The 25,513-nt window shown below is 50.9% G+C and overlaps 2 protein-coding genes across 13 annotated transcripts in view; one reads left to right on the plus strand and one right to left on the minus strand.

Annotated features, from left to right (window-relative positions):
* The window catches only part of SEPTIN10 (septin 10), a 58,395-nt gene extending 50,327 nt beyond the window's left edge, over positions 1-8,068 (plus strand). For 11 of the 12 annotated variants that reach the window (XM_028497163.2, XM_024116574.3, XM_028497158.2 and 8 more), the window contains 2 exons: positions 5,185-5,372; positions 7,221-8,068. In XM_028497163.2, the coding sequence (XP_028352964.1) occupies positions 5,185-5,372; positions 7,221-7,236 (204 nt within the window). In that variant the 3' untranslated portion in view covers positions 7,237-8,068. Of the gene's footprint in view, positions 1-5,184; positions 5,377-7,220 lie in introns of those variants that run through there. The other variant, XM_028497155.1, reaches the window with a different exon arrangement.
* Positions 8,069-23,972: 15,904 nt separating this feature from the next.
* Positions 23,973-25,513, minus strand: part of SH3RF3 (SH3 domain containing ring finger 3) — a 215,339-nt gene continuing 213,798 nt past the window's right edge. Inside the window, exon 13 of the mRNA XM_024116606.2 lies at positions 23,973-24,988. Coding sequence (XP_023972374.1) covers positions 24,820-24,988 — 169 coding nt within the window. The 3' untranslated portion in view covers positions 23,973-24,819. The remainder of the gene's footprint in view (positions 24,989-25,513) is intronic.

Here is a 25,513-nt window from a genome sequence, read left to right on the forward strand (position 1 = left end):
TCAATTTTAGTTTTACTTGAGTTAAGGTATTTTCTGTAGACTTTTACTGCAATGGCTTCTTTTAAATAAATGGCCACATTTAAGATGAGGGTCAGGGCTTCCCTGGTGGCGCAGTGGTTGAGAGTCCGCCTGCCGATGCAGGGGACACACGGGTTCGTGCCCCGGTCCGGGAGGATCCCACATGCCGCGGAGCGGCTGGGCCCGTGAGCCGTGGCCGCTGGGCCTGCGCGTCCGGAGCCTGTGCTCCGCGGCAGGAGAGGCCACGGCAGTGAGAGGCCCGCGTACAGCAAAAAAAAAAAAAAAAGATGAGGGTCAAAAAGGATGAGCTGCAAAAAGGAATCTCTAAGAGAAGACAGAAATGTTACTACAAATGAACTTGCTGATGTAATAAGAGTTCCTGAAGAGTTATTTGTAAAGTAATTTAATGCTACAAATTTATTATTTTAAGTACCCTTATAGTACTCGCTATTATCAATAAACCCTGTAGTAAGTGGTTGTGTAAAATAAATAATATAGCTTGTTTATAATTTGAATTTTGATCTTTATTTTGAAAAAGTTCAAACAATGGGAAAGTGAAAGTACGGGGTACCTGTGTCCCTCCCCACACCTAGATTCAGAATGGACATTTTGCCGTCTTTAGTGTGTGTGTTTCCCTGGTCGTCTGAAAGCTGGCTGTAGACATCACAACACTATCGCAGGCGCTTCATGCATCTCTGAAGCTCAGGTGCATTTTCCTCCATAACCACAGTACCAGTACTACACCTAAGAACAGGAATAGCAATGCCACAGACTCTCCTGATCCACAGTGCACAATCAAATTTCCCCACTCGTCCCAAGATTATCTTTTATTGTTGCTTTCTGTTTGGTGATTTTTTGTTTTTGAACCAGAATTCAATCTTAGGTCTCATATTGCATTTGGGTGTTCTGTTTCGTTCAGTCTCTTATTTGAAAACAGTCCCTAGTTTGGAGTTATTTTTATTTATTTTAAAATATTTATTTATTTATTTATTGGCTGTGTCGGGTCTTAGCTGCGGCATGCAGGATCTTTCGTTGCGGTGCACAGGTTCTTCCTTGTGGCGCGTGCACGGGCTCCTCTCTAGTTGTGGCACGCGGGCTCTGTAGTTGCGGCATGCAGGCTTAGTTGCCCCGCGCCATGTGGGTTCTGTTCTTAGTTCCCCGACCAGGGATAGAACCTGCGTCCCCTGCATTGGAAGGCGGATTTTTAACCACTGGACCACCAGGGAAGTCCCTGGAGTTATTTTTAAATACAAATATTGAGGAAGGAGTTGTGATGAGTAGGAAATAGGGTGCTGATTATTCTTTTGATTAGTAGATGCTTCTCTTGTAAGAGTTTCTCTCTCATACATCGTGGTTCTCAGTTTCTCCAGTGAGGAGAGAAGATGTAGAAGTGGTTTATAGTTGAATTTTAATTTTTAAAACCCCACATAAGAATATTTTGCTTAAAGGCGTATTGTTTAAAAGGAAAATGAAAATTCAGGGTGACCAAATGGTTGAAAGAAAAAACAAGTATTATTTGTCAGTAGGTGCTTCATAGATGTTTATTTTTGTGATTCAAGCTGTTTCATGTTAAGAACATTATATTAAAACTAATGAAGTTAGTTTAAACCAAGTTGTCACAAGAGTTCTAAACTTTTTTTTTTTTTTTTTTTTTTTTTTTTTTTTTGGCGGTACACGGGCGTCTCACTGTTGTGGCCTTTCCCACTGCGGAGCATAGGCTCCGGACGCGCAGGCTCAGCGGCCACGACTCACGGGCCCAGCCGCTCCGCGGCACGTGGCATCTTCCCGGACCGGGGCACGAACCCGTGTCCCCTGCATCGGCAGGCGGACTCTCAACCACTGCGCCACCAGGGAAGCCCTAAACTTTTAATTATATAGATTTAGAAGCAGATTACTGGCCTGTTTCATTAATATTACAATAATATTAGTAAGTTCCCTCATGACCAGTTTCATCCTGCAAGACTCATACGTTAAGAGTCAGGTCTGGTGCAGGGCGTCTGGGGGTCATCTTCACTCGCATGAGTGATGATTAACTCAAGAGCCATCAGTTATGACTTCCCTGGTGGCGCAGTGGTTAAGAACCCACCTGCCGATGCAGGGGACACAGGTTCAAGCCCTGGTCCGGGAAGATCCCACATGCCGTGAAGCAGCTAAGGCTGTGTGCCACAACTACCGAGCCTGCGCTCTACAACCCGGGAGCCACAATTACTGAGCCCGCGCTGTAGAGCCCACAAGCCACAACTACTGAAGCCCACAGGCCTAGAGCCCGTGCTCCACAACAAGAGAAGCCACCACAATGAGAAGCCTGTGCACCGCAATGAAGAGTAGCCCCCGCTCACGGCAACTAGAGAAAGCCTGCACAAAGCAACAAAGGCTCAACACAGCCAAAAATTAAAAAAAAAAAAAAAAAAAAAAAAAAAAAAAAGAGCCATCAGTTGAAGGACCAAGGAGGGCCGTATAATTTACCGTCAGTGTAAGTGCAGTTTTAGAGGGAAAGGAGGCTTTTTAGTAGTTACACTGGACAATAGGTAGATGTAAACCAGGTGTCTACTGGGCAAAGCGGGACAGTCAAAGCTAGATACATTCTGTAAGATACTGGCAGGTAACCCAAAACGTTATTTAAGTCTGTATTAGATGGCCTTGTTCTTAAAATATCCTTGGCAATACGGTTGTCAACAAATACCTCTTAATTCACCTTTTGTATGAATTTGGCCGATTTTCATGTATAGTACAGAGTTAGCTGAAATTGCAGTGAACGTCAGGTAACTAGAGTAGGGAGATGCACAGGACAGATACCATGTCAGGATACTGTTTAAATGGTTTCTTTTGTGCATCTTTTGCTAACGTCATCCTGGATGCGCAGCCCTTCCCCACCACAAGAAAGAGTGCACTTTATATTTATCCCTCCGGTGAAGTGCAGGACCAACATTAAAATGTTACTCCTCCTGAATTTTATATGCAAGTCTGTTTCTTGGTTAATTGTTACTTAGTATTCATGCCTCTCCTGTTTCTAAAAGTATTCTAGATAATTTTCAGTAAACAAGTACAGCTACACTAGAACCTGGACGTGGGGAGTCCAGGACTGGCAGCGAGGTTTGCACTCGGTGCAGCCGAGCCGCAGCGCTGGGTGCTTGTCAGTGACACTTCCGGGTCTCCAGCCAAGTACGGAGGTCAGGTCAGAGACACTGACTAGTTTGGCAAGAGAGGAGTGTTGTCTCTGGTCTTCACTTTTGAGAATGGATACTTTAAAAAGGATCGCTGAACGGCAGCATGTATAGTGTCCTTAGAAGCAGGCTTACAAGAGACCGCAGCACATACCGCATTTGCCACAGAGGCTTCAGAGCATCCGTGAGTAGTTTCAACAGCACAGAAGAACTTGAAAACGTGTCTGGGCTAAAGGCCTTGTGGTGCACATTGGAGCCGTGAGTGAGCACTTCCTGCGGGTGGAGCAGACTGTCCTGACTAAAGCCGTGAACTCCAGAGAATGTGAATGAGTCACGTTCCCCTGCCCCCTTTCTAACACGTTTTTCTCTTCATAGTTTTCCTGGAGTTTTTAGTCAACCTCATAAACGTTATATGAAGTACTCCATAACCTTTCAGGATATTTAAGGATATAAAGTGTGCACCCTCCGTTTAAGTGTGTCAGAGGTGTATCTCTGTTCACATAACGTAAACCTGCCCTGTGGCCTCTCTCTCCAGGCGTCACCCGCCAGCTGCCCCGCTCCTCTCCCAAATCCACAGGGTGCACGCATGCTCAGAGGGCTGCCAGTCTGTGTATTTATACCACCGATTTATTTGTTTCTTTTTATAAAGAACATGTTTCCTTCCTTTACAAGGAACCACTTACACAAGCAAATACTAAGGAACTGATCCCTCTGGAAATGACATCCTCAGGAATAAGAGAATCTTCAGGCCTTACTTCATCTGTCTCAACCCTATTCTGTAAACTCCGCCGTCAGGGTTGCTGGCTCACTCGCCAGCCGCTCCGCGTCTGCAACATCTGATTTTTATTAGGAACAGCACAGCTCTCTGCTCTCTGCCCTCAGCCTCTGATGATTCCTCAGTGATCAGAAGCCATCTTTTCTGGAAACGAAGTCCTACTTTTTGTATAAATGTTAGGTTGCTGCCCAGAACTGAAAATACTAATTGAAAGTTTATCTAACCAGACCAGAGAATCAAAAACAAAGTTATTTTTTGGATGTAGATTCTAGATGTTGTGCTTGTGTTCTTGGCACACGGCTGATTCGTAAGGAACCTGCTAAAGTCTCTAGATCTTTTTTCAGATAAACAGCCATCAAACCAGGGAATTCTCATGTTGCACTGTTCAAAACTTTGGCAAAACTCATTTTAATGACTGCATTGAGTGTATTTAGCCTAAGTGAATTTTAAACTGTTCGCTCTCTTAGAGACGCAGGTGTATTTTCCCAATTATGGTGTAAACCCAGCAAGTGCAGCTGACCCTTGAACCACCTGGGTTTGAGCTGCATGGGCCCATTCACACGTGGATGTTTTTCACTCACCGAGTCCACAGGACTGCACCGTCTGTGCTTACGGAGCTGTGACACACGCAAATCTTCAACCAGCGGGGTTTGGCGTGTTCAACCCTGCAAGGTTCAAGGGTCAACTGTATTTTTATGTATAAAACTTTTATCTAAATTCAGGACTTTATGATTTAGATTTCAAGAAGGTGAGTGGCCGTGGGAAAAACATAACAGACTTTAAGGTTCTTCTTGATTTACATGGACACTTGCTTTCCAAACTGGTTCACCAGTAGAGTCAACAGCTATTTCACTACCACGTAGTAAATTTATTTGGAAAATAAGGGCTTTTCTCCCTCTTTTTGATAACTTGCTTCTGTAATTTGTCCTTCACTTTTATTAGGAATGGATTTTTGAAACTTTATTTGAAGAGGCTTTGTGGGGAAAATGTAGAGCAAAAGAAAAACTCTAAGAGGTCAAACGTTTAAAAAACTGAGGTTTGTGCATGAGGCTGTTTTTATGTTTTGTTCATGCGTTTTTTTGCATGGGAGCTCATTCAGAATTAAAGTCAGAGCAATTCCACATGTCGCTGTGCAGGCCGCGGGAGCAGGGCTGCGGTGGGGAGGTGCCGGGGCATGGGCTGCCCCACCCGGCACGTCCTCAGCGGGAACCGCACCTCACTTCACAGCTCCAGGCCAAGTTTGAGCACCTTAAGAGAGTACATCAAGAGGAGAAGCTGAGGCTTGAGGAGAAGAGAAGACTTCTGGAAGAAGAAATAATCGCCTTCTCTAAGAAGAAAGCTACCTCCGAGATATACCAGAACCAGCCCTTTATGACCCCGGGTGGTAACGTGAGGAAGGACAAGGACCGCAAGAAGTAAGCGCCCCCCACCCTCCGCCTGTCTCACTGCCCCGACCTTCGGGGCGCTTCACCCTGTCTCCTTACTCCCGTCTGCTCCTGCAGCTAAAACGTCAGTTCCTTGACAGCAGAGAGCTCATCCCTCTTGCTGTGCTGATTGATTCCCCAGCAGCTAGAAGGGCACCTGGCACGTGTTCCGTGCTCTGTGCATCCTTGAGTGAAAGTCTGAAGTGAATGAAGGAACGAAATAAAAATTTGCTACAGCACGTAAGGGTCAGCGACCTGGGGACACTGGCTGCTCCAGGGCACGTCTAGTAACTGCTGACCACCCCTCCCCCCGTTAGTTATGTCACATTTCATGCCTGACAGAGGCTGTATATTGGGGAATCATAGACATAATAGTTGATTAAAAAAAATTAATTCTTAGGTTTACTTTTTTAAAACAAATTCTGATAATGATTTTATGAGAATTTTTATTTTAATAAGGGAACCAGGCTATCGTTTGGAACTCCTGTGCTTTGATGTCAGAGCTTGTGAAACGAGTGGTGGACGTAAAGATGCAGAGGAAGGTAGAGAGGGCCCCCGTGCATCGGGGCGGCCTTGGTAGCAGGTGGAGGATGGTCCCAGGGCTTGTAGGTCTGGGGTATGTGTTAAAGACTACGTAACCGAAGTCTTAGAAAATAAGGTTTTCTTCTTCCTTTCTTTTTTCCACTTTATTTCTCCCTCTTAAATGTCCTCATCACGTTGCCTGTTTGCTCGCCCTGTTGAGCACCCAGCCCCTCCGCGTGGGGAGCTCAGGTTCTCCCGTGCCCCAAAGGGCAGCCCTCAGGTTTATGAGCACATCGTATTTCAGACTGCTATTTTCAGAATATTGTAAGTCACCTTCAAAAAGGTAGGAGAACGTAACATTGCCCATGATGACAGCTTTCCACTTCTGAACTATGGAGAAGTAAATCCACACGGTTTTGGGTGGATTTAATTGGCCTCTGGGTTTTATGGTTTGGGGAAGAAGGAATTCTCATGTATGATCTTTTCACATAAGCTCTTCCAGGGAGTGGATCTCTGTTTTGTCCGTTGATGTATCCACCCCCAGAGCCTAGAAAAAAGGAATACACCGAATTTCAAAAGATAAACCACCCTCGTTACGTGTGGGGGGGACTGGTTCCAGGATGCCCCGAGGATACCAAAATCCACAGATGCTCAAGTCCCTCACATACAATGGCACAATTTTTGCAAAGAACCTATGCACATTTTCCTGTACACTTCAAATCATCTACAGATTACTTATAACACCTAATACAATGTAAATAGAATGTAAATGCTAGGTATATATAGTTGCCAGCAAGTGGCAAATTCAAGTTTTGTTTTTTGGAACTTTCTGTTATTTTTTCCCAAATATTGTATTTTCGATCCTCAGTCAGTTGAATCCTCAGATGTGGAACCCTCGGATCCACAGGACCAAGTGTATAAATATAACTTATAACTTCTTTTCAGTGTGCCTCGAATTAAAAAGCTAAGGGGTCTTTTACCTTATCATCTCAACTTAGTCCAGTGTTACTAGATTTGGACTCCCCTGACTTTATTCCATACGTGAAAAACCATTTACAATCACCTTGTGGAAGTAAGGTATGGGCTGTTGTTTGCAAAATCAGGGCCAAGCCCATAGTTTGAGAGCTCAGAAAAATTTCCCCTCAAGAAATTTTGGTGTTTGTTTTTTCTTTTCTTTTCCAGAGTGCCATGGCTAGATGTCCTATCCTATCCTCGATGTACATCTGCTCTTTCTGTAAAAGCTTTGTAAAACAAGTGATTTTTATTCCTATATGGTCTTCTGTTGTACCAATCAAAAGGTTTTTTTTCTCTTTCCAGCTCCAGTTTTATGTAAAGCAAAGGTTCCAGTTCACAGAAGATCATCACAAACAAAGTTATTAAACTGTTAGAAGTATGCTTTGATTTTCTTGCTGTTTTTATTTGCTGTATCACTTACGCTGTATCACTTATTCTATATCTGGCAAATGGCCACAGTTAAAGTATGAGGTCAGTACATAAGCCGGATAGGACGATGTTACTCATTCACTGTTAGAAGTTTAAGTTGTTGGTTTGTGATGAACTGAGATCATTTCTCCTGCTGCCCAGTGCTTGCTATCACTTTGCTGTGTCGGTGCCTTTGAAAGTACAGGACTCGTTTATGTTGTGGCTCTTGATTGCATACATATTCCAAGATGAACCTTTTGTGTAAATACTAAAGGTAAACTTTTGGGAATATGTTTTAAAATGTATTATGTACCTGAAACTCCAAGCTCAGTAGTTCTGTAGAACTTTAAAATTTTTCATACAATTACCCAATTGGTAACATGATCCTAAGCTTTTGCATCAAATTACATAATATGTGCTTCAGTGTTGTGGTCCGTGGGTTGTTGTGATGAAACAACATGTTTAAAGCAGAAACACTCAGGTAAATAAGCCCTTTTCTGGTGATAAGTACCTTTGGAACTGGGTGTCTTCACACTGTTGCATGAGTCTGTATTACATACTTGTTTCAAACTGTCTTCCAGGGAAAATAATAAAGTTGAATCATCTTATTAAAAATATTTCTTAAAAAAGTTACTATGAACATCTGAATATTAAAGATAAAAATTTAGATAATTCGTATTGTAAAGGATATTTGAATTCAGTGCCTCAGTATTTGCAGAACGATTTAATGGCTTCTAACTTTTTTTAACAGTCATAAGTTTTCATTTTTCGTACTTGAATATTCTAAATGAAACTGATATTTACACTTGACAAATAAAATGTATCTACATATTCACTAAACTGCGTTTAAATTACTGTAACTCTTCTTTTTGCAAACCGTGATCTTAAACATCTTACCAGAACTATGAGAATTTAATTATACGTTTGACTTATTTTAAGACAGGTATATTACCAGTATTTTTCAGATAACAGAATGTTTTACTTAGCCCACATCAGATTCTGAGCAGTGTATTTTTTTCATGAATTTGCATAAGTTGCAAATAAAACCTTTCATTTTGTAGCACAGCTTATCTGGACCAATACTTTAAATTCCATTTTTGCATTTCTGCAGCTTAGTAAAGTAAGTTACAAGCATCACAGAAAAAGCTCTGCACTTTCTTCTCAGGATCAGTAATGCCCAGCTTCTGGAAGGTAGGAGCAGGAGTCGGTGAGTCCCTGAGGGCAGGCAGCCTGGCCTCCCAAGCCCGGCCAGTGCTGCAGCACTGAGCCTTAGCCCAGAAGCGAGGCGGCGAGCTCAGTGATGTGCTGCGAGTGGTGGTTGTTCGTAGCCTCTTATATCAAGCTGTGTATAAACAGCTATCCTGAACTTTCATAAAGTTACTTTTAAATGCCAGAGTGGTTGCTGGCATGTTAAAACAGTTATTCAATTCCTAGATGAAAAGGTCACGGAAACCCACCTCAGACCTGGAGCTGAACAGAAGAGTCGTCACCTTGGGATGCTAGTGACTCTGCTGTGAGGAAGACTCACCACACGTGCACGCCCACGGTGTGAATCCTGAATTCACTTCGTGTATCTGGGATTCCACATAAGATTTTATTTTAGAAGAGTTGCGCTGCAAAGAACAAAAATGTTTTTAAACAATTACAGTACAGGCAGACCTCGGAGATAAGTGTGGGCTCGGGTCCAGACCACCCAATGAAGCGAGTATCGAAATAAAGTCAGTCACATGAATTTTGGTTTCCCAGTGCATAGAGAAGTTATATTTACACTGTGCTTTAGTCTGTCAAGTGTGCAATAGCTTATGTCTAAAGAACAGTGCACATACCTTAGTTAATAATTAACTGCTAAAAAAATGCTAACCATCCCAAGCCTTCAGCAAGCAGCAAGCTGTGGTAGTAACATTAAGATCACCGATCACAGATCACCGTAACAAATATCATGATAAGGAAGTTTGAAATACTGTGAGAATTACCAAACCATGACACAGAGACACGAAGTGAGCAAATGCTGTTGGAAAAATGGTGCCAATAGCACAGGACATGCAAATACAGTGAGGTCTGCCTGGATAACGCTCAGCTTCTCCTTATAAAGCTTATTAATTCTCCAAGGTCACAGAGTGAGGTATTATCCACTGATGCTTAAGTTAATAAATTTCCTGGGAACAAAATAAAGCTAGACGTGTTTTATTTTCTTTCCATAAAGCATGTAAAACAGAATTGCCTTTCACCGCCAACCATTAACCTTTGTACTGACCGACGACTGAATTTTTAAGCTCCTTCATACAGACTGTGATTTCAGCTTCCAAGCACTACAGGGATGATTACTCTCCCCATTTTGAAGATGAGCTCATTTTAGGCCCCATTTTCTCGTGTGGCCAGGAGACGGGAGCACAAACTGATGAGGCCCCTGTGGAGCGGCCTGAGAAGGGCTCCTGCTCCTGCCCCTGGAGCACAGGGGAGTAAGGGGGTGGGCGTGACTGGGCCTTGAAGGACTGAAGCAGCTTCAGAAGCAGGAGGGCAGGAGGGCCACCCGGACACAGGACAGCAGGCTCCCGACGAAGCCTCTGCGCCTGGGGCGGGGGGCGGGCGGGGAGGATCAGTGAACAGAGAGGACCGGGAACACGGAGGCAGGGAACAGACGGCGTTCATAAGCCTATAGCCGGGCGAGCAGGCGGAAGTCAGCCACAGGCCAGAGGCTCCCAGGGCAGAGGGAGAGGTGTGTTGCGGGGAGGAGCCAGGCCAGGGGCTGGCGGACCTGGACTCAAGTCCAGGCCGGGGGTCCTCCTACTGCATATGCAGGAGGGTAACTAGGTCACGTCTCAAAAATACTGACACACAAAGGAATACGTTGTGTAAAACCGTGAGAATGTCGTGTGGAGCTAGAAATATAGAGGGAACAAAAATTCAAGACTGCAGGGGCATGTTAAGCTGGGAGAGTGGGGCGCATGCAGTGGGGAGGTTCTTGCATTAACTGGGAAGAGGATAAAAGTCCGTCAGCCAGGTAACAGACTCGGGAAGGACCGTGTACGCGTGGGGAACACACGTGCCTTTCAAGCCAGTAGAAGGAAAACTGGTCTCATAAATGATGATCCAAAAGGAAGCAAGGACATAAAGGAAATAAAACAGGTGTGACAGCTAAAAAGCATTTAGTAATATGGTAGATTTAGACCCAAATAAATCAGTAATCACATGCTCTAGTTTTTCTAGATAGAAGTTTTTTTAAATCAGCTGCGTCACTTTACAAGAGTGAGCTAAAGCTTTCTGTCCTGAAAGGAAAAGGTACACCGTGTACACTGAGCCAAAAGCTGATGTGTAGCTACGTTTTCAGCAAAAGGCGGCGTTAGGGAAGAAGACGGCCCTGCTGGGGGGCGGCCTGGCCTCCGAGGCAGGAGGGCATCGGGCGGCTGGCGCAGGTCCCCAGACCCACAGCGTGAGGCGGCTGCGTGGCTACCGACGTTTGCAAAGCGCGTGCAAGTGGCCACGTCAGCAACCTCTTCCTCTCTACATTATGCCTCAGTAAGCCCGTCTTTTTTCTTAAAGGCTTAAAGTTAAAAGGCAAGAGCGGGGAATGAAAAGAGAGTATCACTGCAGATCCTGGGCCATCAAAGTGTCATTGATAAATTAGAAAACACAGAAGAATCAACAGAAAATAATTTAAAAAGTTAATTTACTGATATAAGAAATACAAAATTTCTTAATAAAAGACCATTTATAATTAAAATCCCCCTACAGTTTGGGCCACGAATCCTCTCAGGTGTCTCAAGAGGAAAGGCATTTGACCAGCTCTCCCGTGGTAGGTGGGACACTGCCCCCACCCCAGAGGTGCCCACGCCCTCGGTCCTGGGCCTGCGAGTGTGCTTCCTCACCTGGCAGCAGGCTGCAGAGGGCCTGAGACCGGGAGGTGGTCCTGGGTGGTCTCGGGGGGCCCGCTGGAGGGACGTGTGGCCGGCGAAGCAGGGTCGGAGGGGCAGCACTGCTGGTTGCGATGCGGAAGAGGCCATAAGCCTTGGAACGTGGGCGCTTCCAGGGGCTGGAAACGGCAGACAGGGATTCTCCCCTGGAGGCTCCAGAGGCGCACAGCTGTGCCTGACACTTAGATTTTAGTCCGGTTCTGACTACCAACATCGTAAGATAAATAAATTTGTACAGTTTAAAGCCACTACATTTGTAGTAATTTGTTACAGCAGCAATAGGAAACAAATACATTCCATAAAAATGGATAAAAGAAACATCCCAAATTCATTTTACAAGGACAACATGGCTTTCATTTCAAAGCCTAATAAAGACTTTCTAAGAAAGGACAATAGTCTGATCTCATACATAAACAAACATGCAAAAATCCTATACAAATTACTAACAAACTGAATCCAGGGACATATCGTTAAAAAGATAGTTCCTCATATCCAGGAAGGCAATAACGTTTTAACATTAGAAAATTAACTAGTGTAACTCACAGCATGAATGTTAAAAGAAAAATCATATGGCCATCCCTGTAGAATCAGAAAATATTGATAAAATTTAGCATCTTTGAGATTTAAGAAAACAAAACAAAACAAAAAGACTCTTAGGACATCAAACAGAAGGAAACTTCCTTAACTTGATAAAGGGTATCTGCAAACAGTAAGCAGCGCGGGCATCACGCTTACGATGAAACACTGCAAGCGCCTTTAAGGGTGGGGGCGAGGAGGGCTGGCACGATCGTCCCCTTCCATCAGAGCTGGCAGCCCCCTCAGGAGGCAAAAAATAACGATGGGCTGGGCCTCAGTCCTCACAGGTGACACGGCTGTGTTTGCAGTGAGTCCACACGCAGCTGTGGCCAGAGCACTGGGACCAGGGGTCCACAGGGTCGTGGCACAGCTGCCCACCGATGACGGCGTCGGCCACGGGGCAGGCTCGAGTGTCTCACCCAGCAGAGAATCTCAGCTCCCGAAGGGGTGGCCTGGGCTCCGTCCCGCCTGCCCCCTCCGGCCTCAACCACTGCCCTTTCGTTAACTGGCTTGCGCTCAGGCTCTGCTGCCCCCAGGCCTGTCTAACTGTGGTTTGGGGTCAAGGTCCTCCACAAGGCCCACCCACTCTCAGGTGCCTGCAGGTGGCCTGTGCCTCAGTGACGGAGCAGCCTTTGCTTAAATTCCTGCCTCTGTGGAAAACGTCGCTTGTGTGGACAGAGCCACCGCAAGCCGTGGTCACGAGGTCAAAGGCGCGTGGCCCCAAAACTCCAGTTCTCCCGCCCAGGCCCCCGGGAGGAGACAACCGCACAAGTAAACCACCCCAGGGCACCAGCCCCGGCACGGAGGCCTCAGGTCCCAACAGAGGTGGTTCCGGGTCAGGAGTGGTGAGCCAGGAGCCTGGGGGGAGGCGGAACACCTGGTCCCACGAAGCCTCGCCCTGGCTCACTTGGTCGGCACCGTCCTGGGTGCCGTTTCTCCACGTTCACGACGGCTGCCCTGAGGGTCAGCTTCCTCCCCCGAAGTTCTGGAGAAACAAACTGAAAATGCAGCTGCTGGAGGATGCGTGTCCCTCTACTGCTGACAAAGGCTTCTCAGTGTGGGACCCGAGGGGGTTGTGAGATGAAACCCAGAACTAGGGCACTGGCCCTGCTCAGGCAGAACTGCACCCAGATGGCCTGACAGGAGACAGAAACACCTGCTCCGTGACGGTCAAGGGCAGGGCCACGTCCAGCTGCTCCTCCTGGGGCCGCCCACGCCGGCGGCTTCTGAGGCTCCCGTGTGAACTCGGGGGAGCAGGCAGGCGGTGCTGCTGCCCAAGCGGACCGGGAGGAGGGTGAGGCCCAGAGGAGAGCGGCCGCAGTCCGAGGCTGCCCTGCCTCCCCGTGAGGCCAGCCCGGCTGGGGGAGCCCTGGCGTCCCTGAGTCTTTCCAAGCGAGAGGGAAGCCGCTTGTCCACAACACTTGGCGCTGAGCGCCTGGCAGCTCAGCACAGGCTGGCGCCCAGAAAGCGTGTTTGCAGCTGCTGGGCCACTGGCCTCCGGCATCAGGAAGCCGCTTGGCAGGCCCGGGCGAGACGACAGAGGGGAGGGCGGCCAGCCTCCGCAGCAACGCCTGGAGTGCTCGCCAGGGCCGCCCGATTCCTTATTTACCCTCTTTATTCCCCATTTCTCTGCCGAGTCGTTAATCTCAGCGTTTAAGGTGTTACCCCACGTGGGAAAAATACTAGCTTTAAAAAGAGATGCTTATAGAAGGAAACATCTTGCAGACTCCAGAGAGCCTGAATGGCGGTGTTACCGAGTCCAAGCTCGTCCTGCTCACCACACGATAGGCCAATAAATTGAGAGGCGAGTTGCTGGGGCAAAGAATAGCGGCCTTATCCAGAAAGCCAGCAGACCAAGATGGCGGGCTCGTGGCCCAAAGAGCTGTCTTGCTGAATTAGATTGAGGCTCCTTTTACACTAAAAGAGGCGGGACCAAAGCCAAGCACTTCCTGGTTCCCGTCAGCCTCCGGAGGGGAGGTGTTAATTTCTCCCCCCTGAAGTCATTCACAGGTGGGCCTGCTCAGGTTTCCCGGAAGCTAAACACAGGTATTTTAGCTGAATGCTCATTACCTGAGAGGCAGGGGTCCCAGAGATGGGCTGTTATGTAGGATTTAAGCTTATAGGCAGCATCCTTTTAGTGATTAACTGGTAACAGGATACAAAGGTTCTTCCCGATTACAAGAGAAACTAGGTTAACAATGAACAAACACATCTTATCAAGAACAATGCAAACCAAGAGACAATACCTTTTCAAATGGTGAATGAAAAAAAGTCAACCTAGAATTCCATACCAGTGAAAATATCTTTCAAAAATATGGGCAAAATAAAGACATTAAGACAAACAACAGCTGAAAACCTCCACTGCTAGCACACTTGGATTACATGAAATGTTACAGGAAGTGCTTCAGGCAGAAGAAAAATAAAACCTAAAGGAAATTCAAATCTACACAAAGTAACTGGAAACAGTAAACATAACATAAAAGACTGTTTTTCTCTAGTTTAAAAATTGCCTTGGGATTTCCCTGGTGGCGCAGTGGTTAAGAATCCACCTGCCAATGCAGGGGACACGGGTTCGAGCCCTGGTCCTGGAAGATCGCGCCTGTCGCAGAGCAACTAAGCCCGTGTGCCACAACTACTGAGCCTGCGAGCGTAGAGCCCGAGCTCCGCAACAAGAGAAGCACGTGCACCGCAACGAAGAGTAGCCCCCGCTTGCCACAATTAGAGAAAGCCTGCATGCAGCAACAGACCCAATGCAGCCAAAAATAAATAAATAAATTTATTTTTAAAAACTGCTTTAATATTATACTACTATATATAAAGCAGATAAACTGAAAGGACCTACTGTATAGCACAGAGAACTATACTCAATATTTTGTAATATAAGGAGAAAGAATCTGAAAAAAATAGATATAATTGTATGTATAACTGAATCACTTTGCTGTACGCTTGAAACTAACACAACACTGTAAATCAACTATACTCCAATAAAAAAATTTCTTTTAAATTGCTTTAAGATAACTGTTTAAAGCCAAATCAAAATAAATTGTGGGCCTCTGTAACAGATGATACGGAGCAGGGCCCTGTGGGCTCCTGGGCACAAAAGCCTTTCTGTGTCCCCCATTTCTTGATTACAGGAAATGGGCTTCATTTAGCCTCCAGGACCTTCCCTTAGTTTCAACCAGCAAGTTCAAACAGTTGCTAATCAGGGAAGGGAGAGGATGCAGAGACCAGGGAGGAGCAGTCAGGAAACAATAGCACAGCCTTGGGGCAGGGTCCTGGTGCCCCTCAAGGGATGCACACAACAATATCCTTGAGCTGTTTTGCAGACACTGAAACCCCCACCAAGTGGGAGAAGTTAACTGTCTGCTGCCCACAAGCACGGAGACCCCAGACTGGTTGGAACCAGAAGGTTGATGATGCCGACTCCCGATTACCTCACTGCCAACCAATCAGAAGAATGTCCACAAGCTGATCACGCCCTCTTTGAACCATTACTATGAAACTCCTCACTACCCTCTGGAAAGGGAGCACAGTTCTTGAGGCCCTAGCCAGCTGTGTTCCCTATTTTCCTGACAAAGAATAAAGCTATTCTTTCCCTTCCTCCAAAACTCTGTATTTCTGTTCAGCATTGGTGCACAAAGAGACAAGATTTTTGGCGCAAACATAGAAGGAAAATGTATGAAAACAGTGGCACAAAAGGCTGAGGAGGGTAGAATCAGTGTATTCGAATAAAAAATGCTCACAAAATATGTGAAGAGGCATAATGTGTATCTTTAATATTGTGATAACAATCAATGACAACTAAATACACATACTTCAAACTCTAGATCACAAAATTTTAAAACAAAGTATGCCTCTTGAGTCAAAAAAGGAAATAAAATGGAAACATAAAAAATACTAAATTAATCCAAAGGAGTCAGTAAAAGAGGGAGAAAAAAGAAATAATGAAAGGATGAAACAACAAAAATAGCAAAATTGTAGATTTAAACCCAATCACATTACTGTGAATGGTCAGAACACTCCAATGTTAACAGGCAGAGACTGGCAGGTTGGATTTTAAAAGTAAGATACAGCTATCTGAAACGCTACTTTACTAAAACACTACTTTAAAGATGAAGACAGACTAAAAGGATAGAAAAAACATATCTCATGAGAATAGGAATGAGACAAAAGCTAAAGTGGCAGCATAACTAAGACAAAGTCAATTCAGAACAAGGAACTGCACCAGGGAGAAAAGGGGTCATTTCTAAATGATAAAGGGGCCAATTCACCATGAGAACCTAGCCATCTTACGTGTGTTTGCACCTAATAACCGAGTCAAAATACATGACGCAAAAAACTGATAGAACTGAAGAGACTTGCAGATACCACAGACGTTAAAAGGACAAATCCACCGTTGTAAATGGAAACTTCAACAATGTTCTCTCTGAAACTGACAGAACAAGTCGAAAGAAAATCTATAAAGATATAGAAGGCTTAAGCAACACTATCAATCAATTTGATCTAATTGACATTTAGAGATCACAGCCAACCCACAGCAGCAGGACACACATTCTTTTCAAGTGTACACAGAACATTCACCAACAAAGAACATATTTTGGACCATAAAACCAGCCTCAATAAATTTAAGAGGGCTGCAATTATATAAAGTATGTTCTCTGACCACAGTGGAATTAAACTAGCAATCAACAATGGAAAGATACCTGGGAAATTCCTAAATATTCAGAAATTAAATAACACACTTCTTTAAAAAAAACCCTACAGGCCCCCCAGAAAAAGGCAAATTTACAAAATATTTTTAACTTAATAAACGCAAAAACAGACAAAAAATTTTGTGTGATGCAGCTGAAACATGCGGTCGTGTTTTGTGTCGGGCCGTTAAAGAGGTAGGTAAGGCAGATGAGGCCACATGCGCGGGCTCGAATCCAACAGGACTGCTGTCCTTATACGAGGAGGAGGACACAGACGCACAGAGGGAGCCACGTGAGGACCCAAGGAGACAGGCCTCGGGGGGAACCAGCCCTGCTGACACCTTGATCTCAGACTTTCAGCCTCCGGAGCTGTGGGAAATTAAACTTGCTGTTTAAGCCCCCAGGCTGTGATGGCAGCCCACACTCACTAAAGGGCCCCTTCTTCCCGAGAATCACTGTTCTGTGACGCCTGTGTTCCAATGTCCTGTGTTTCGTCTGGTTTCCTAGTTGTGTCAAGCGGAAGGGTAAATCCAATACTGTTTTTCCATTATGTCCATAAGCAGAAGTCAGAACTGGCTTTTGGTCACTCAGCAATGTCTGTTCCATCTGTGATCCACACAGAGATGACCATTCTAGAATATCAGGTTAGAAGGCAACCCAGTGGAGGTGGTAAAAAAAAAAAAACACAGGTGTAAGAGGAAGAAGAGTCTCCCAGTGATGGCGGCTTAAACAGACAAACGTTTCCTTCTCTCTCCCGTGGGCAGGCCATCCACTGTGGCTTGGCCGGTCAGAGCCCCTCCTCCTCCTCCTTCTCTGCTGTCCACAGACTTTGCTCCTGTCTTCGTGGCCAGAGATGCCTTTGACACATCCACACCCCAGCTTTCGGAAAGCCGGGAAGAAAGGGGGTCCTCACTCATGGCCTGGCTGCAGGGCAGTCTGGGAAATGCATTTGGCGGGAGGGCGGGGGAAGTGGCGTCTGTCAATGTCCCCCATCCGGGGAGAGAAAAGCAGCCGTCCCAGTGGGACGCAGGTGCGAACTCCCTTCCACCCGGGGACAGCGGCCACGCCTGTCTCCACCACCTGGAGGCTGTGAAGTGGCTGCACAGGGAAGCCCCTGATAGTGGCCTCATGCCTGGCACCGAGAAAGAGGAGAAACGGGCAGCGCTAAGACACTGGGCCCAAAACCAAATGCTGAGGCGTCCCGGGAGCACGGCCTCTGCTGAATATGACGTACAGGGCTGAGTGGGGTTGCCCAGCTGTTTAACCTAACTTTGTAATCTCAATTCTGGATCACGTTTCCAAGTCTAACCACCCTGACGAGACCCTCCAGGAGTCCATTAGAACAGCAGGCCCCCGACCCCCGACGGCTTGTCAGCTGTTACAGGAACAGAGCACAGAAGCTCCCACTTGCCTGGGAGACGCACAAAGGGCCGTGGACTGTGGGGGGCACCCACGCAGCTGGGTTTCCCGGCCTCCGCCCGGTTTCAAGAAAAAGAGCCCTGCTTTCATCGGCTTTACGTGCTAGTCTTCTACAGAAGACTTCACTTGAACAAAGAGTTGTAGTGTTTTGAAAATATAAAATCTAAAGCACTTTTTTTACAATTTTACTTGGCCAATACAACTTGACCGTTTGTACTGATAAACAATTAATTCCAAGGCCTGGAAAGTGACCTAGTCTATAATTGAGGAGAAGCCCGCCTGCCTTGCCAGTCCTGCCCCTTTGTCCTGGGAGTCCCCTCCGAGGACTGATCCCTGGGGGCAGCTGTGTCACCACTAATCCTTCCCCAAGCGCCACAGCTGCACGTGCCCGCCTCACAGGACTCTCCGCGCACCCACCTCGGCAGTTTTGCATTTACTTATGTCACATCCTCCTTTTGGAGGAACCCTGGTCGCGCTGGTCGGTCAAATACAATAAACCGCAGGTTTCTGTATATAAGGTTCTACAATTACTCCGGTCGTGCACGAATCTCTTCCCTTGAGGAAACTGTGACCTTGGTTCCGCTGTCTGTCATATCCACCTGTCCCACCAGGCTCTGGGTAATTAACAGATGTGATAATCACGCCCTGACGCCTTTACCTGAATTACAGTGTGCTCTACTGGCAGAGCCCTGTGCTGTGCCACCAGAGACCTCCCTTCGGATTCACAGGGATTTGACTTGGCCCCAACAGAAGATTCCGAAGCCTTTGATTAAAATCTAGGTCCTTTGATGAGTTCACCGAAAAAACATGCATCAGCGATGCGGCAGGCGAACAGCTGCGAAGTCATTCCCAGGATGACTCACGTTTATCAGGGCTCTGATGCATATTTAAGAGGCGCATTAAAGGGCTGAGTCAGCGGCGCGCATGAACGTGCCACGGTGCTAATAACTCGGCGGTGCTGCGAAGCCTGCCCCTCTCCCCCTTGTAAGCGCTCAGGCCACGGGGGCCGAGAAGGGAGAGTGCCCTGGACCCTCCGAGGGCCGCCGCCAAACACGATCCAGCCCGGAGGGTGGGAGGCCGCCGCGTCGGAAACCAGAGTCAGGACCGCAGCTTCCGACGCGAAGCCCAGGAGCACCAACGTCCCGGGATGCGCCCCAGCCGGTCCTCGAAGGCCCGCCCAGGCCTGGGGTGCGGACCGCGGCCGCGGGAAGCTCCGGGTTCTCCCTCCCTCTTCCAGTCCCGCCCCGCCCCCAGCTCACAGGCTGCTCCCCCGCGGCGCCCCCGGGTCCTTCTCAGCCGCGCCAGAGGCAGCGGCTGCTCAACTTCTGACTCTGACTCTCACTCCAAACAGGTCACCTGACTTAGACGTGAAAAGCTACGTTCCCGTGAGGCAGCGCTGAGAGACCTCCAGGGACGCCCCGCCCACCGCCCAGGTGCCGCTCCCGCGCACACACGAAGCACATTCCGGTGCCCGTCCCCTTCACACACGCTCACTCCTCCACGTCTCCTTCTCACAAGAACACGCGCGCCGCCCCCGCACGCTCACCTGCTCTTTCAACCACTGGCGTGGAGCCGCAGCAAACCTGTCTCCCGGATCCGAGGGCGGAACCCGTGCGCCGACGTGCCGTGCGTGGGCCCGTGCGTGAACTTCCCTGTGCGTGGGCTCCGTGCGCCGACGTGCCGTGCGCCGACGTGCCGTGCGTGGACCCGTGCGTGAACTTCCCTGTGCGTGGGCTCCGTGCGCCGACGTGCCGTGCGAGGGCCCCGCGTCCACGTGACACCTCCTGGGGCGGAGGTGCGCCAGGTCCCCTCTCGGGGCGTCACCTGCGTCCCAGCGGCTTGGCGGGCAGAGCAGCGTCCCGTCTGTGGGTCCCGGTGTCGCGTGGACCCCGTTCCTCTGATTACGAGGGCGGCTGGACGTCTTCACTTATGGGGACCGTTGTGTTTCTTTCTTGGAACCGTCAGGGCAAGAGCTGCTTATTTAGAGAAAAGGGCAGTTTGGTGCCAAAAAGTTGAGGCCCTGAGGGCCCTGGAACGGGACAGTCATTCCAGGAGCAACCGATCGGGGAGGACTGTCTCCCAGCCTAGCCTGAGGCAGAGGTTTCATCCAGGGGGCGGGGTCCCTGGGAAGGAACCTGCCCCCCCCCTCAGGTTGGGCCCCAGGTGAGCGCGGGGGCCAGGTGGCAGAGCCCGTCGCCGTCCGCGCGCCCCTGCCCGCCTTCCGCGCCCCCGGATGCTCCCCTCCAGGGGACCAGCACGCACGCCGTTTCCTTGGCCCGTGTTCAGCCCCTGCCACTGCCGTGCGCACCCCCTCCTCGCGGGGCAGGCGTCCTGCCCGGTGCTCGCTGAGCCGACCCCTCGGTGGCCTCTCTGCCGCAGCCCGGTGCGGGCTCTCACCTCCTCCGTGGGGGCCTCCCGGTCCGCCTGGAGCCTCTTCCTCAGCAGTTCCGGACGCTCCCCATCAGGAGCCCCCTCCCCCTCTGCCCCGCTGGCCCTCCTTCCGTCCCTGTGCAAACAGACCCACTAGCCCTCCCGAAACGGCCCAAGGCCCTGAGGGGTCCCGGGGGTCATTCAGGACCCAACCCGGGTCAGAGAAGCGTCAGCGTTTGGTTCCTTCAGCTTCAGAGCAGGCCCTGGGCCCCTCCTCTGCGCGGCTCTCGGCTCTCCGGCCTCCCTGATGTCCTTGCAAGGACCCGTGGGCACTCTGGGCCCACCCAGGGGACCAGGAGGGGCTCCCTAACTCAGGGTCGGTTAGCAACCTCAACCCCTCTTTGTCACGTAACCTGACAGGTTCTCAGGTTCCGGGAGTGGGACACGGGCCGTGGTTCTCAATCTACAGGGCGCTTGCACACAGCCCCTCCCTGCCGCCCTCCTAGTCCCCCTCCTGCTTTGCCTCCCTGTTACCTCTGCCCTGCCTGGTGCAGGGGCTCCTCACGGGCCTCCTCTCCCCTTCCTTACCCAGAATCCCTTTTCTGAACCACACACCCTCCCCTACCCCTTCCAGGCTGAGTCCTGTGACTGGAGGTCTGGGGGCTGTGGACGCAGAGCCTGAAAAGGCGCGTCTCTTATGGTCCCTGGAACAGCTCTGGCTCTGCTGTGGGCTTGGGGGGAGGGATGGGGCAGGGTGAGGCCGCGGGGGGGCAGAACACCGCCACTGCACACCCCATGGTGTCACCAACCTGTCCTTGCCAATGAAGGGCCGGCTGTGGAGCTGCCCCGGGAAAGGAGACCGGAGTTTCCCCAGGGCCGACGTGTGCCACCTCGTCAGTGTCGGGGCAGAGCAATGACTCCTCCCAAGAGCCACGGGGCTGCCAGTTCCCTGCGGACAACGAGATTGTCTGTGCTTCACAGGTGAGCGGCCAGCTGCCCTGACCAGCCTGGACTCGGACATGGCTCCAGGCCCAGGGGCAGGGCGTTGCCGCGTCCGTCCCTGTGGTCAGACTTGCCAGGAGGCCTGCGGGTGGTGACAGCGCTGCCTCCCCCGGCCCTCAGGCCCGATGCACTACTTCCATGGAGGGCCTGGCTCAGTGCCCAGCCTTGGGCATGGGTCTTGGGGGTGCAGCTGGGCATGAGGAGATCTGGGTGCTTCATCTAATGGCCCACCTGGCGAAGTGTCTCTGGCCCAGCTTGCTGGGGAGTGCGTGAAGGCTTCATCGCTGCAGCACGGGCTGTCCTCCCCTCCCCACCCTGCAGGCGGTGTCACCAGTCTTCCGCTAGTTCACTCCCTTCGTTCACATAGAAGAGGGAAGTAGCTCCTGGCTAAGCTTCCCTCCAGCTCCGGTGATGTGACGGTCAAAGGCTCTGGTGGGGGGGGGGGCCCGGCCAGGAGGGCAGCAGGGTCTCCTCCAGGAAACACCCTGACAGGTCTTGGGTCGTGTGCGGCCCTCTGCCGGGCCTCCCTCTGTCTGGCTACTGGAGACAGGCCCCCCGCCCCCCCCCACTTTGGAGATCGGCAGCCTCCCGACGCCCCTCCTGCGGGTGGGTTCCAGGCATCCCGCACCCCGTGTTCCAGAGGACAGGTTCCCGTGGCCCAGGCACCCGAGGCCAGACACACAAGCAGGGTACTGCGTGTGCTGGTCTGGGAGGCCGATTCCAGGCACTCCTGGCCGACGGGACTTGAATGACTACGGACATGAAGGCTTCCCGCAAGCAAGGAAGAGGCATCACCTACAGAAAGTCACTCTGCTTTTCCAGGCAAGCAAGAGCCTGCAGGGGTCCTAGAAGGTGCCCAAGCCCCGCTGGCCAGGCTCAATTCTTCCTGCCCAGCGGCAGAATCCCAGCCTGTGCCGGGAGTGGCTGTCTGGTGCCCCCGGTCCCCTCGGCGGCCCGCCACCCTGACACAGACCCCGGGTGGCCCACTCGGAAGCTCCTGGGGGTGGCAGGGCTGTGCGCCCACAGGCTGGCAGAGGGGACGTGGGGAACGCCTGCGGACTCTGCTCCTGCCCAGCCTGGCCCCACCTGACTGCTCCCCCATCCAGACACCAGGCCTCTCCACGTTCAGTTTTATTTAAAGACTCGGAAACACAGGCATCATGGTTTGTCATCAGTCTGTCCCTCCAGAATCACACACTGACGTCTGTGTCTAACAGAAGCAAGGGGTGCATGTGTGTGAGTGTGCAAAGTGCCAACAATTTCCCACCAGAGCCCGGCATTCACTGTGAGGCTGCCATCTCCCGACTCTGTTCCCGTGGCCCTTTGATGGCCCGATGGCCCTGTCGCCTCCATGTCCTGATGTCAGTGCATGTGGCTGAGGACTCGTCCCTGCTCCTCAGAGCATGTCGCCTTGGCCCCAAAGGCCACAACACGACCACGGTGCGTGAGGCCTGGACCTGGGGAATCTGAGAGTATCGGGCAAAGGGTTGGTTCATCTTAGTGGCCAGGATGAGGGCGCCCTTCCGGGCAGGACGGCCCGGCAGAAGGGTCTGCTTCGGCTCCTGCTCTGTCTGTGGTTCACTGGTCATGAGGGCTGATTTTCTGACCAAGGCTTTGAAAACAGCCCAAAGCATGGGGGTGGGCATGCGTGTCCATGCTCCCTGCAGCCTGGCCGGCGAGGAGGCCCCAGCGCCCAGCCCTGACTCTGCACAGGAGAGGCTGGCGACAACTTTGCTAAGACACCTGCAGGGGGGCATGCCCCCTCCACCAGGCGCCAGCCTCTCAGCATAACGTGGGCGGTGCTGGGAGAGGTCTGTGCTGTTGCTTGGTAACTGCCTACTTTAGAAAGAAGACTTTCCTATCATCTGTGGACGAAGTCAGCTCTGGTTTCACTGGAGAACACGTGTCTCACTCAGCATGTTAATCCACGCATGTTTTTGGTGATGACATAATTGTAGGCACACATAGGATTTCTGTGCACAGAAAGCAACTAATTTGGCAACCAGTGACCAGCGCGCACCTTCTGGCTGTCATAAACTCGGTGCATGGGACTCCCTGCGTTTAAACCAGATTTTTTTTTGATTCAGAACAAATTTCTCAACTCTGTCAATCTATCATGTCCTGGAGAGAGGAAGAACGCTTTTCTCTAGGGGCGACCCACCAGCGTGGAGCCACCTGGCAGCAACAAGTAGCCAGGTCACACCCCAACACAGGAACTCTGAAAACAGCGTTCCTGCCACGGCCTCATGGCAGGCCGGGGAGTGGGCTTCTGGATTTTGTTGCAGAGACGTCCCAAAGGCTAGTGTGTTCAGCCTGATTTAACCCTGAGTGGCTTTGAAAAGAGAGAGGGGGTTTAGGAACTGATAGGAACGTATTCCTAAGGAGTCTCTCTCACGGGCTCCTCCCGTCGGGGCTTGGGGGAAGGTGGACCCGTGGGTGCCCTTCGTGGACCCCCGACGGGGAAGGTCCCAGGATCAGAGCTGCCCCTCCCCGCCCAGCTCCCTGGACCTGCAAGTCTTCATGGCGCCTCAAAGCCCTCGTTATCCTCGTGGCTCTGGTCTCGAGACCAAGGTGTGCACTGAGAACAGAGCAGTTATTTATTTAAAGAAAAACAGGAGAAACCGTCACAAGGCAGTCGATCTGAACGGTGGTAAAAACCGCACGTTTGGACAGTGGAAGTGCCGGCTGTGGGGTCCCCTCTACAGCGCAGAAGGGAAGTTCTGCCTCCTGACCTGGGGTCCACCCTCCTGTTCCTTTACTGCCACCTCTTGTCAGAACACCTCCAGATGCGGCAGGGGCCCTGGAAGGGTGGAAAGACACGGGCTTTTCCTAACTCCCTCCAATGCCCAGGCCCCTCTGGCCCCACGAGCACCGAGGCTGTGAACACCTGGCTCTCCAGGTTCACATGGTGCCTGTAAAAGGTGTGCCCCTTTGGTGTCTCCCCAGAGATTTTTTGTTTCAAGCTCAACCAAGTCCCGACTAGTTTTACAAAAAGGCAGCACCAGATGTATGAAAAATAGGCAGTGAACGACCTGTTAGACATTTATAAAGTCTAACGACTTGGCAGTAAAAAGATGTAAGAAAGAAGCATGAGGAAGAGGGGACAGCGGTGGCAAAGCGCGAGGCACTGCTGCCACCTGGCCCCGCGGGAGCCACGTGCTGGCCTTGCCCCGATGGGGCAGTTGGCGACCCCGGGCCAGGGCACCATGCTGAGGGTCCAGGTGGGGGTGCCCGAGGTATAGCCGGAGGCAAGGAGCAATCAGGGCCCACGGGAAACCCGGAGCCACCGAAGGACGCTCTCCAGAGGCACGGGGCCCCGCCGGCAGATGGCAGACAACAGAGGAGCACCCCGGCGGCGTCTGCTCCGCGTGAGAGGACACGGGGCGGGTGGAAGCCGTGACCTCCTCGCCCCCGGGTCCTGCGCGTGCGGGCGTCCCCGCCAGGTCCCCAGAAGGACCCAGGGCCTCGGGCGGCCGCTCCCCTGGGGTCCCTGCACCTCCGTCCCTGGGGGCGGCAGGCACGGCCTCAGAAGCTCTCCACGAAGCTGCCGGGGAAGAGGCCGGTGCGGCCATTCCTCTGCAGGGTCCCCTTGTACCAGCCGTCCTCTCGCTTCTTGTGCACGAAGACCACGTCCCCTTCCTTCAGCTCGATCTCCGCCTCGCTCTGGGGCGGGTATGAGACCACCACGCGGTACCTGGGGAAACAGATACCCAGGGCTGAGCCGCCCACCACCTCCGGAGCTCCGTCCCTGTTCTCAGACCGACGTGCCATAAGATCCACCTGGAGACGTGAGTCTCCGCTGTGCCTCTGCCTGCCGGGCGCCTGAGCTCCGACCGGAACAGACCCCTGGGCCTCGGCAGCTCCCTGGACCTGAGACAAAGGCCTGCACCCCACACCTGCCCAGAAAGCCTCAGGGGAGGAGGAGGCTCTGAGGACCAGCCTTGCTCTAAAACGCCCGAGGGCGAGGGCAGGCCGGCGGGCCCCTCCGGCCGGGGGCCCCACAGGGCTCGCGTGTCCCGCTGTCCCTGAGCCCCCACCCTTACGGGGCGCAGGACTGGTCAGGTGAGCTGGGGGCTCCGTGCGCAGATCCCCAGCTCGTAGGCACCACGGACCCCGCGGACCCCGCGGGCTGGGTGCGGGGGGGGGAGGGGAGGGTGCGGGGGGGGGAGGGGAGGGTGCGGGGGGCGGAGGGGAGGGGCACGCAGAGGCACACCGTGGA

The sequence above is a fragment of the Physeter macrocephalus genome, chromosome 12 (assembly GCF_002837175.3).
Source record: "Physeter macrocephalus isolate SW-GA chromosome 12, ASM283717v5, whole genome shotgun sequence".
Lineage (NCBI taxonomy): Eukaryota > Metazoa > Chordata > Mammalia > Artiodactyla > Physeteridae > Physeter > Physeter macrocephalus.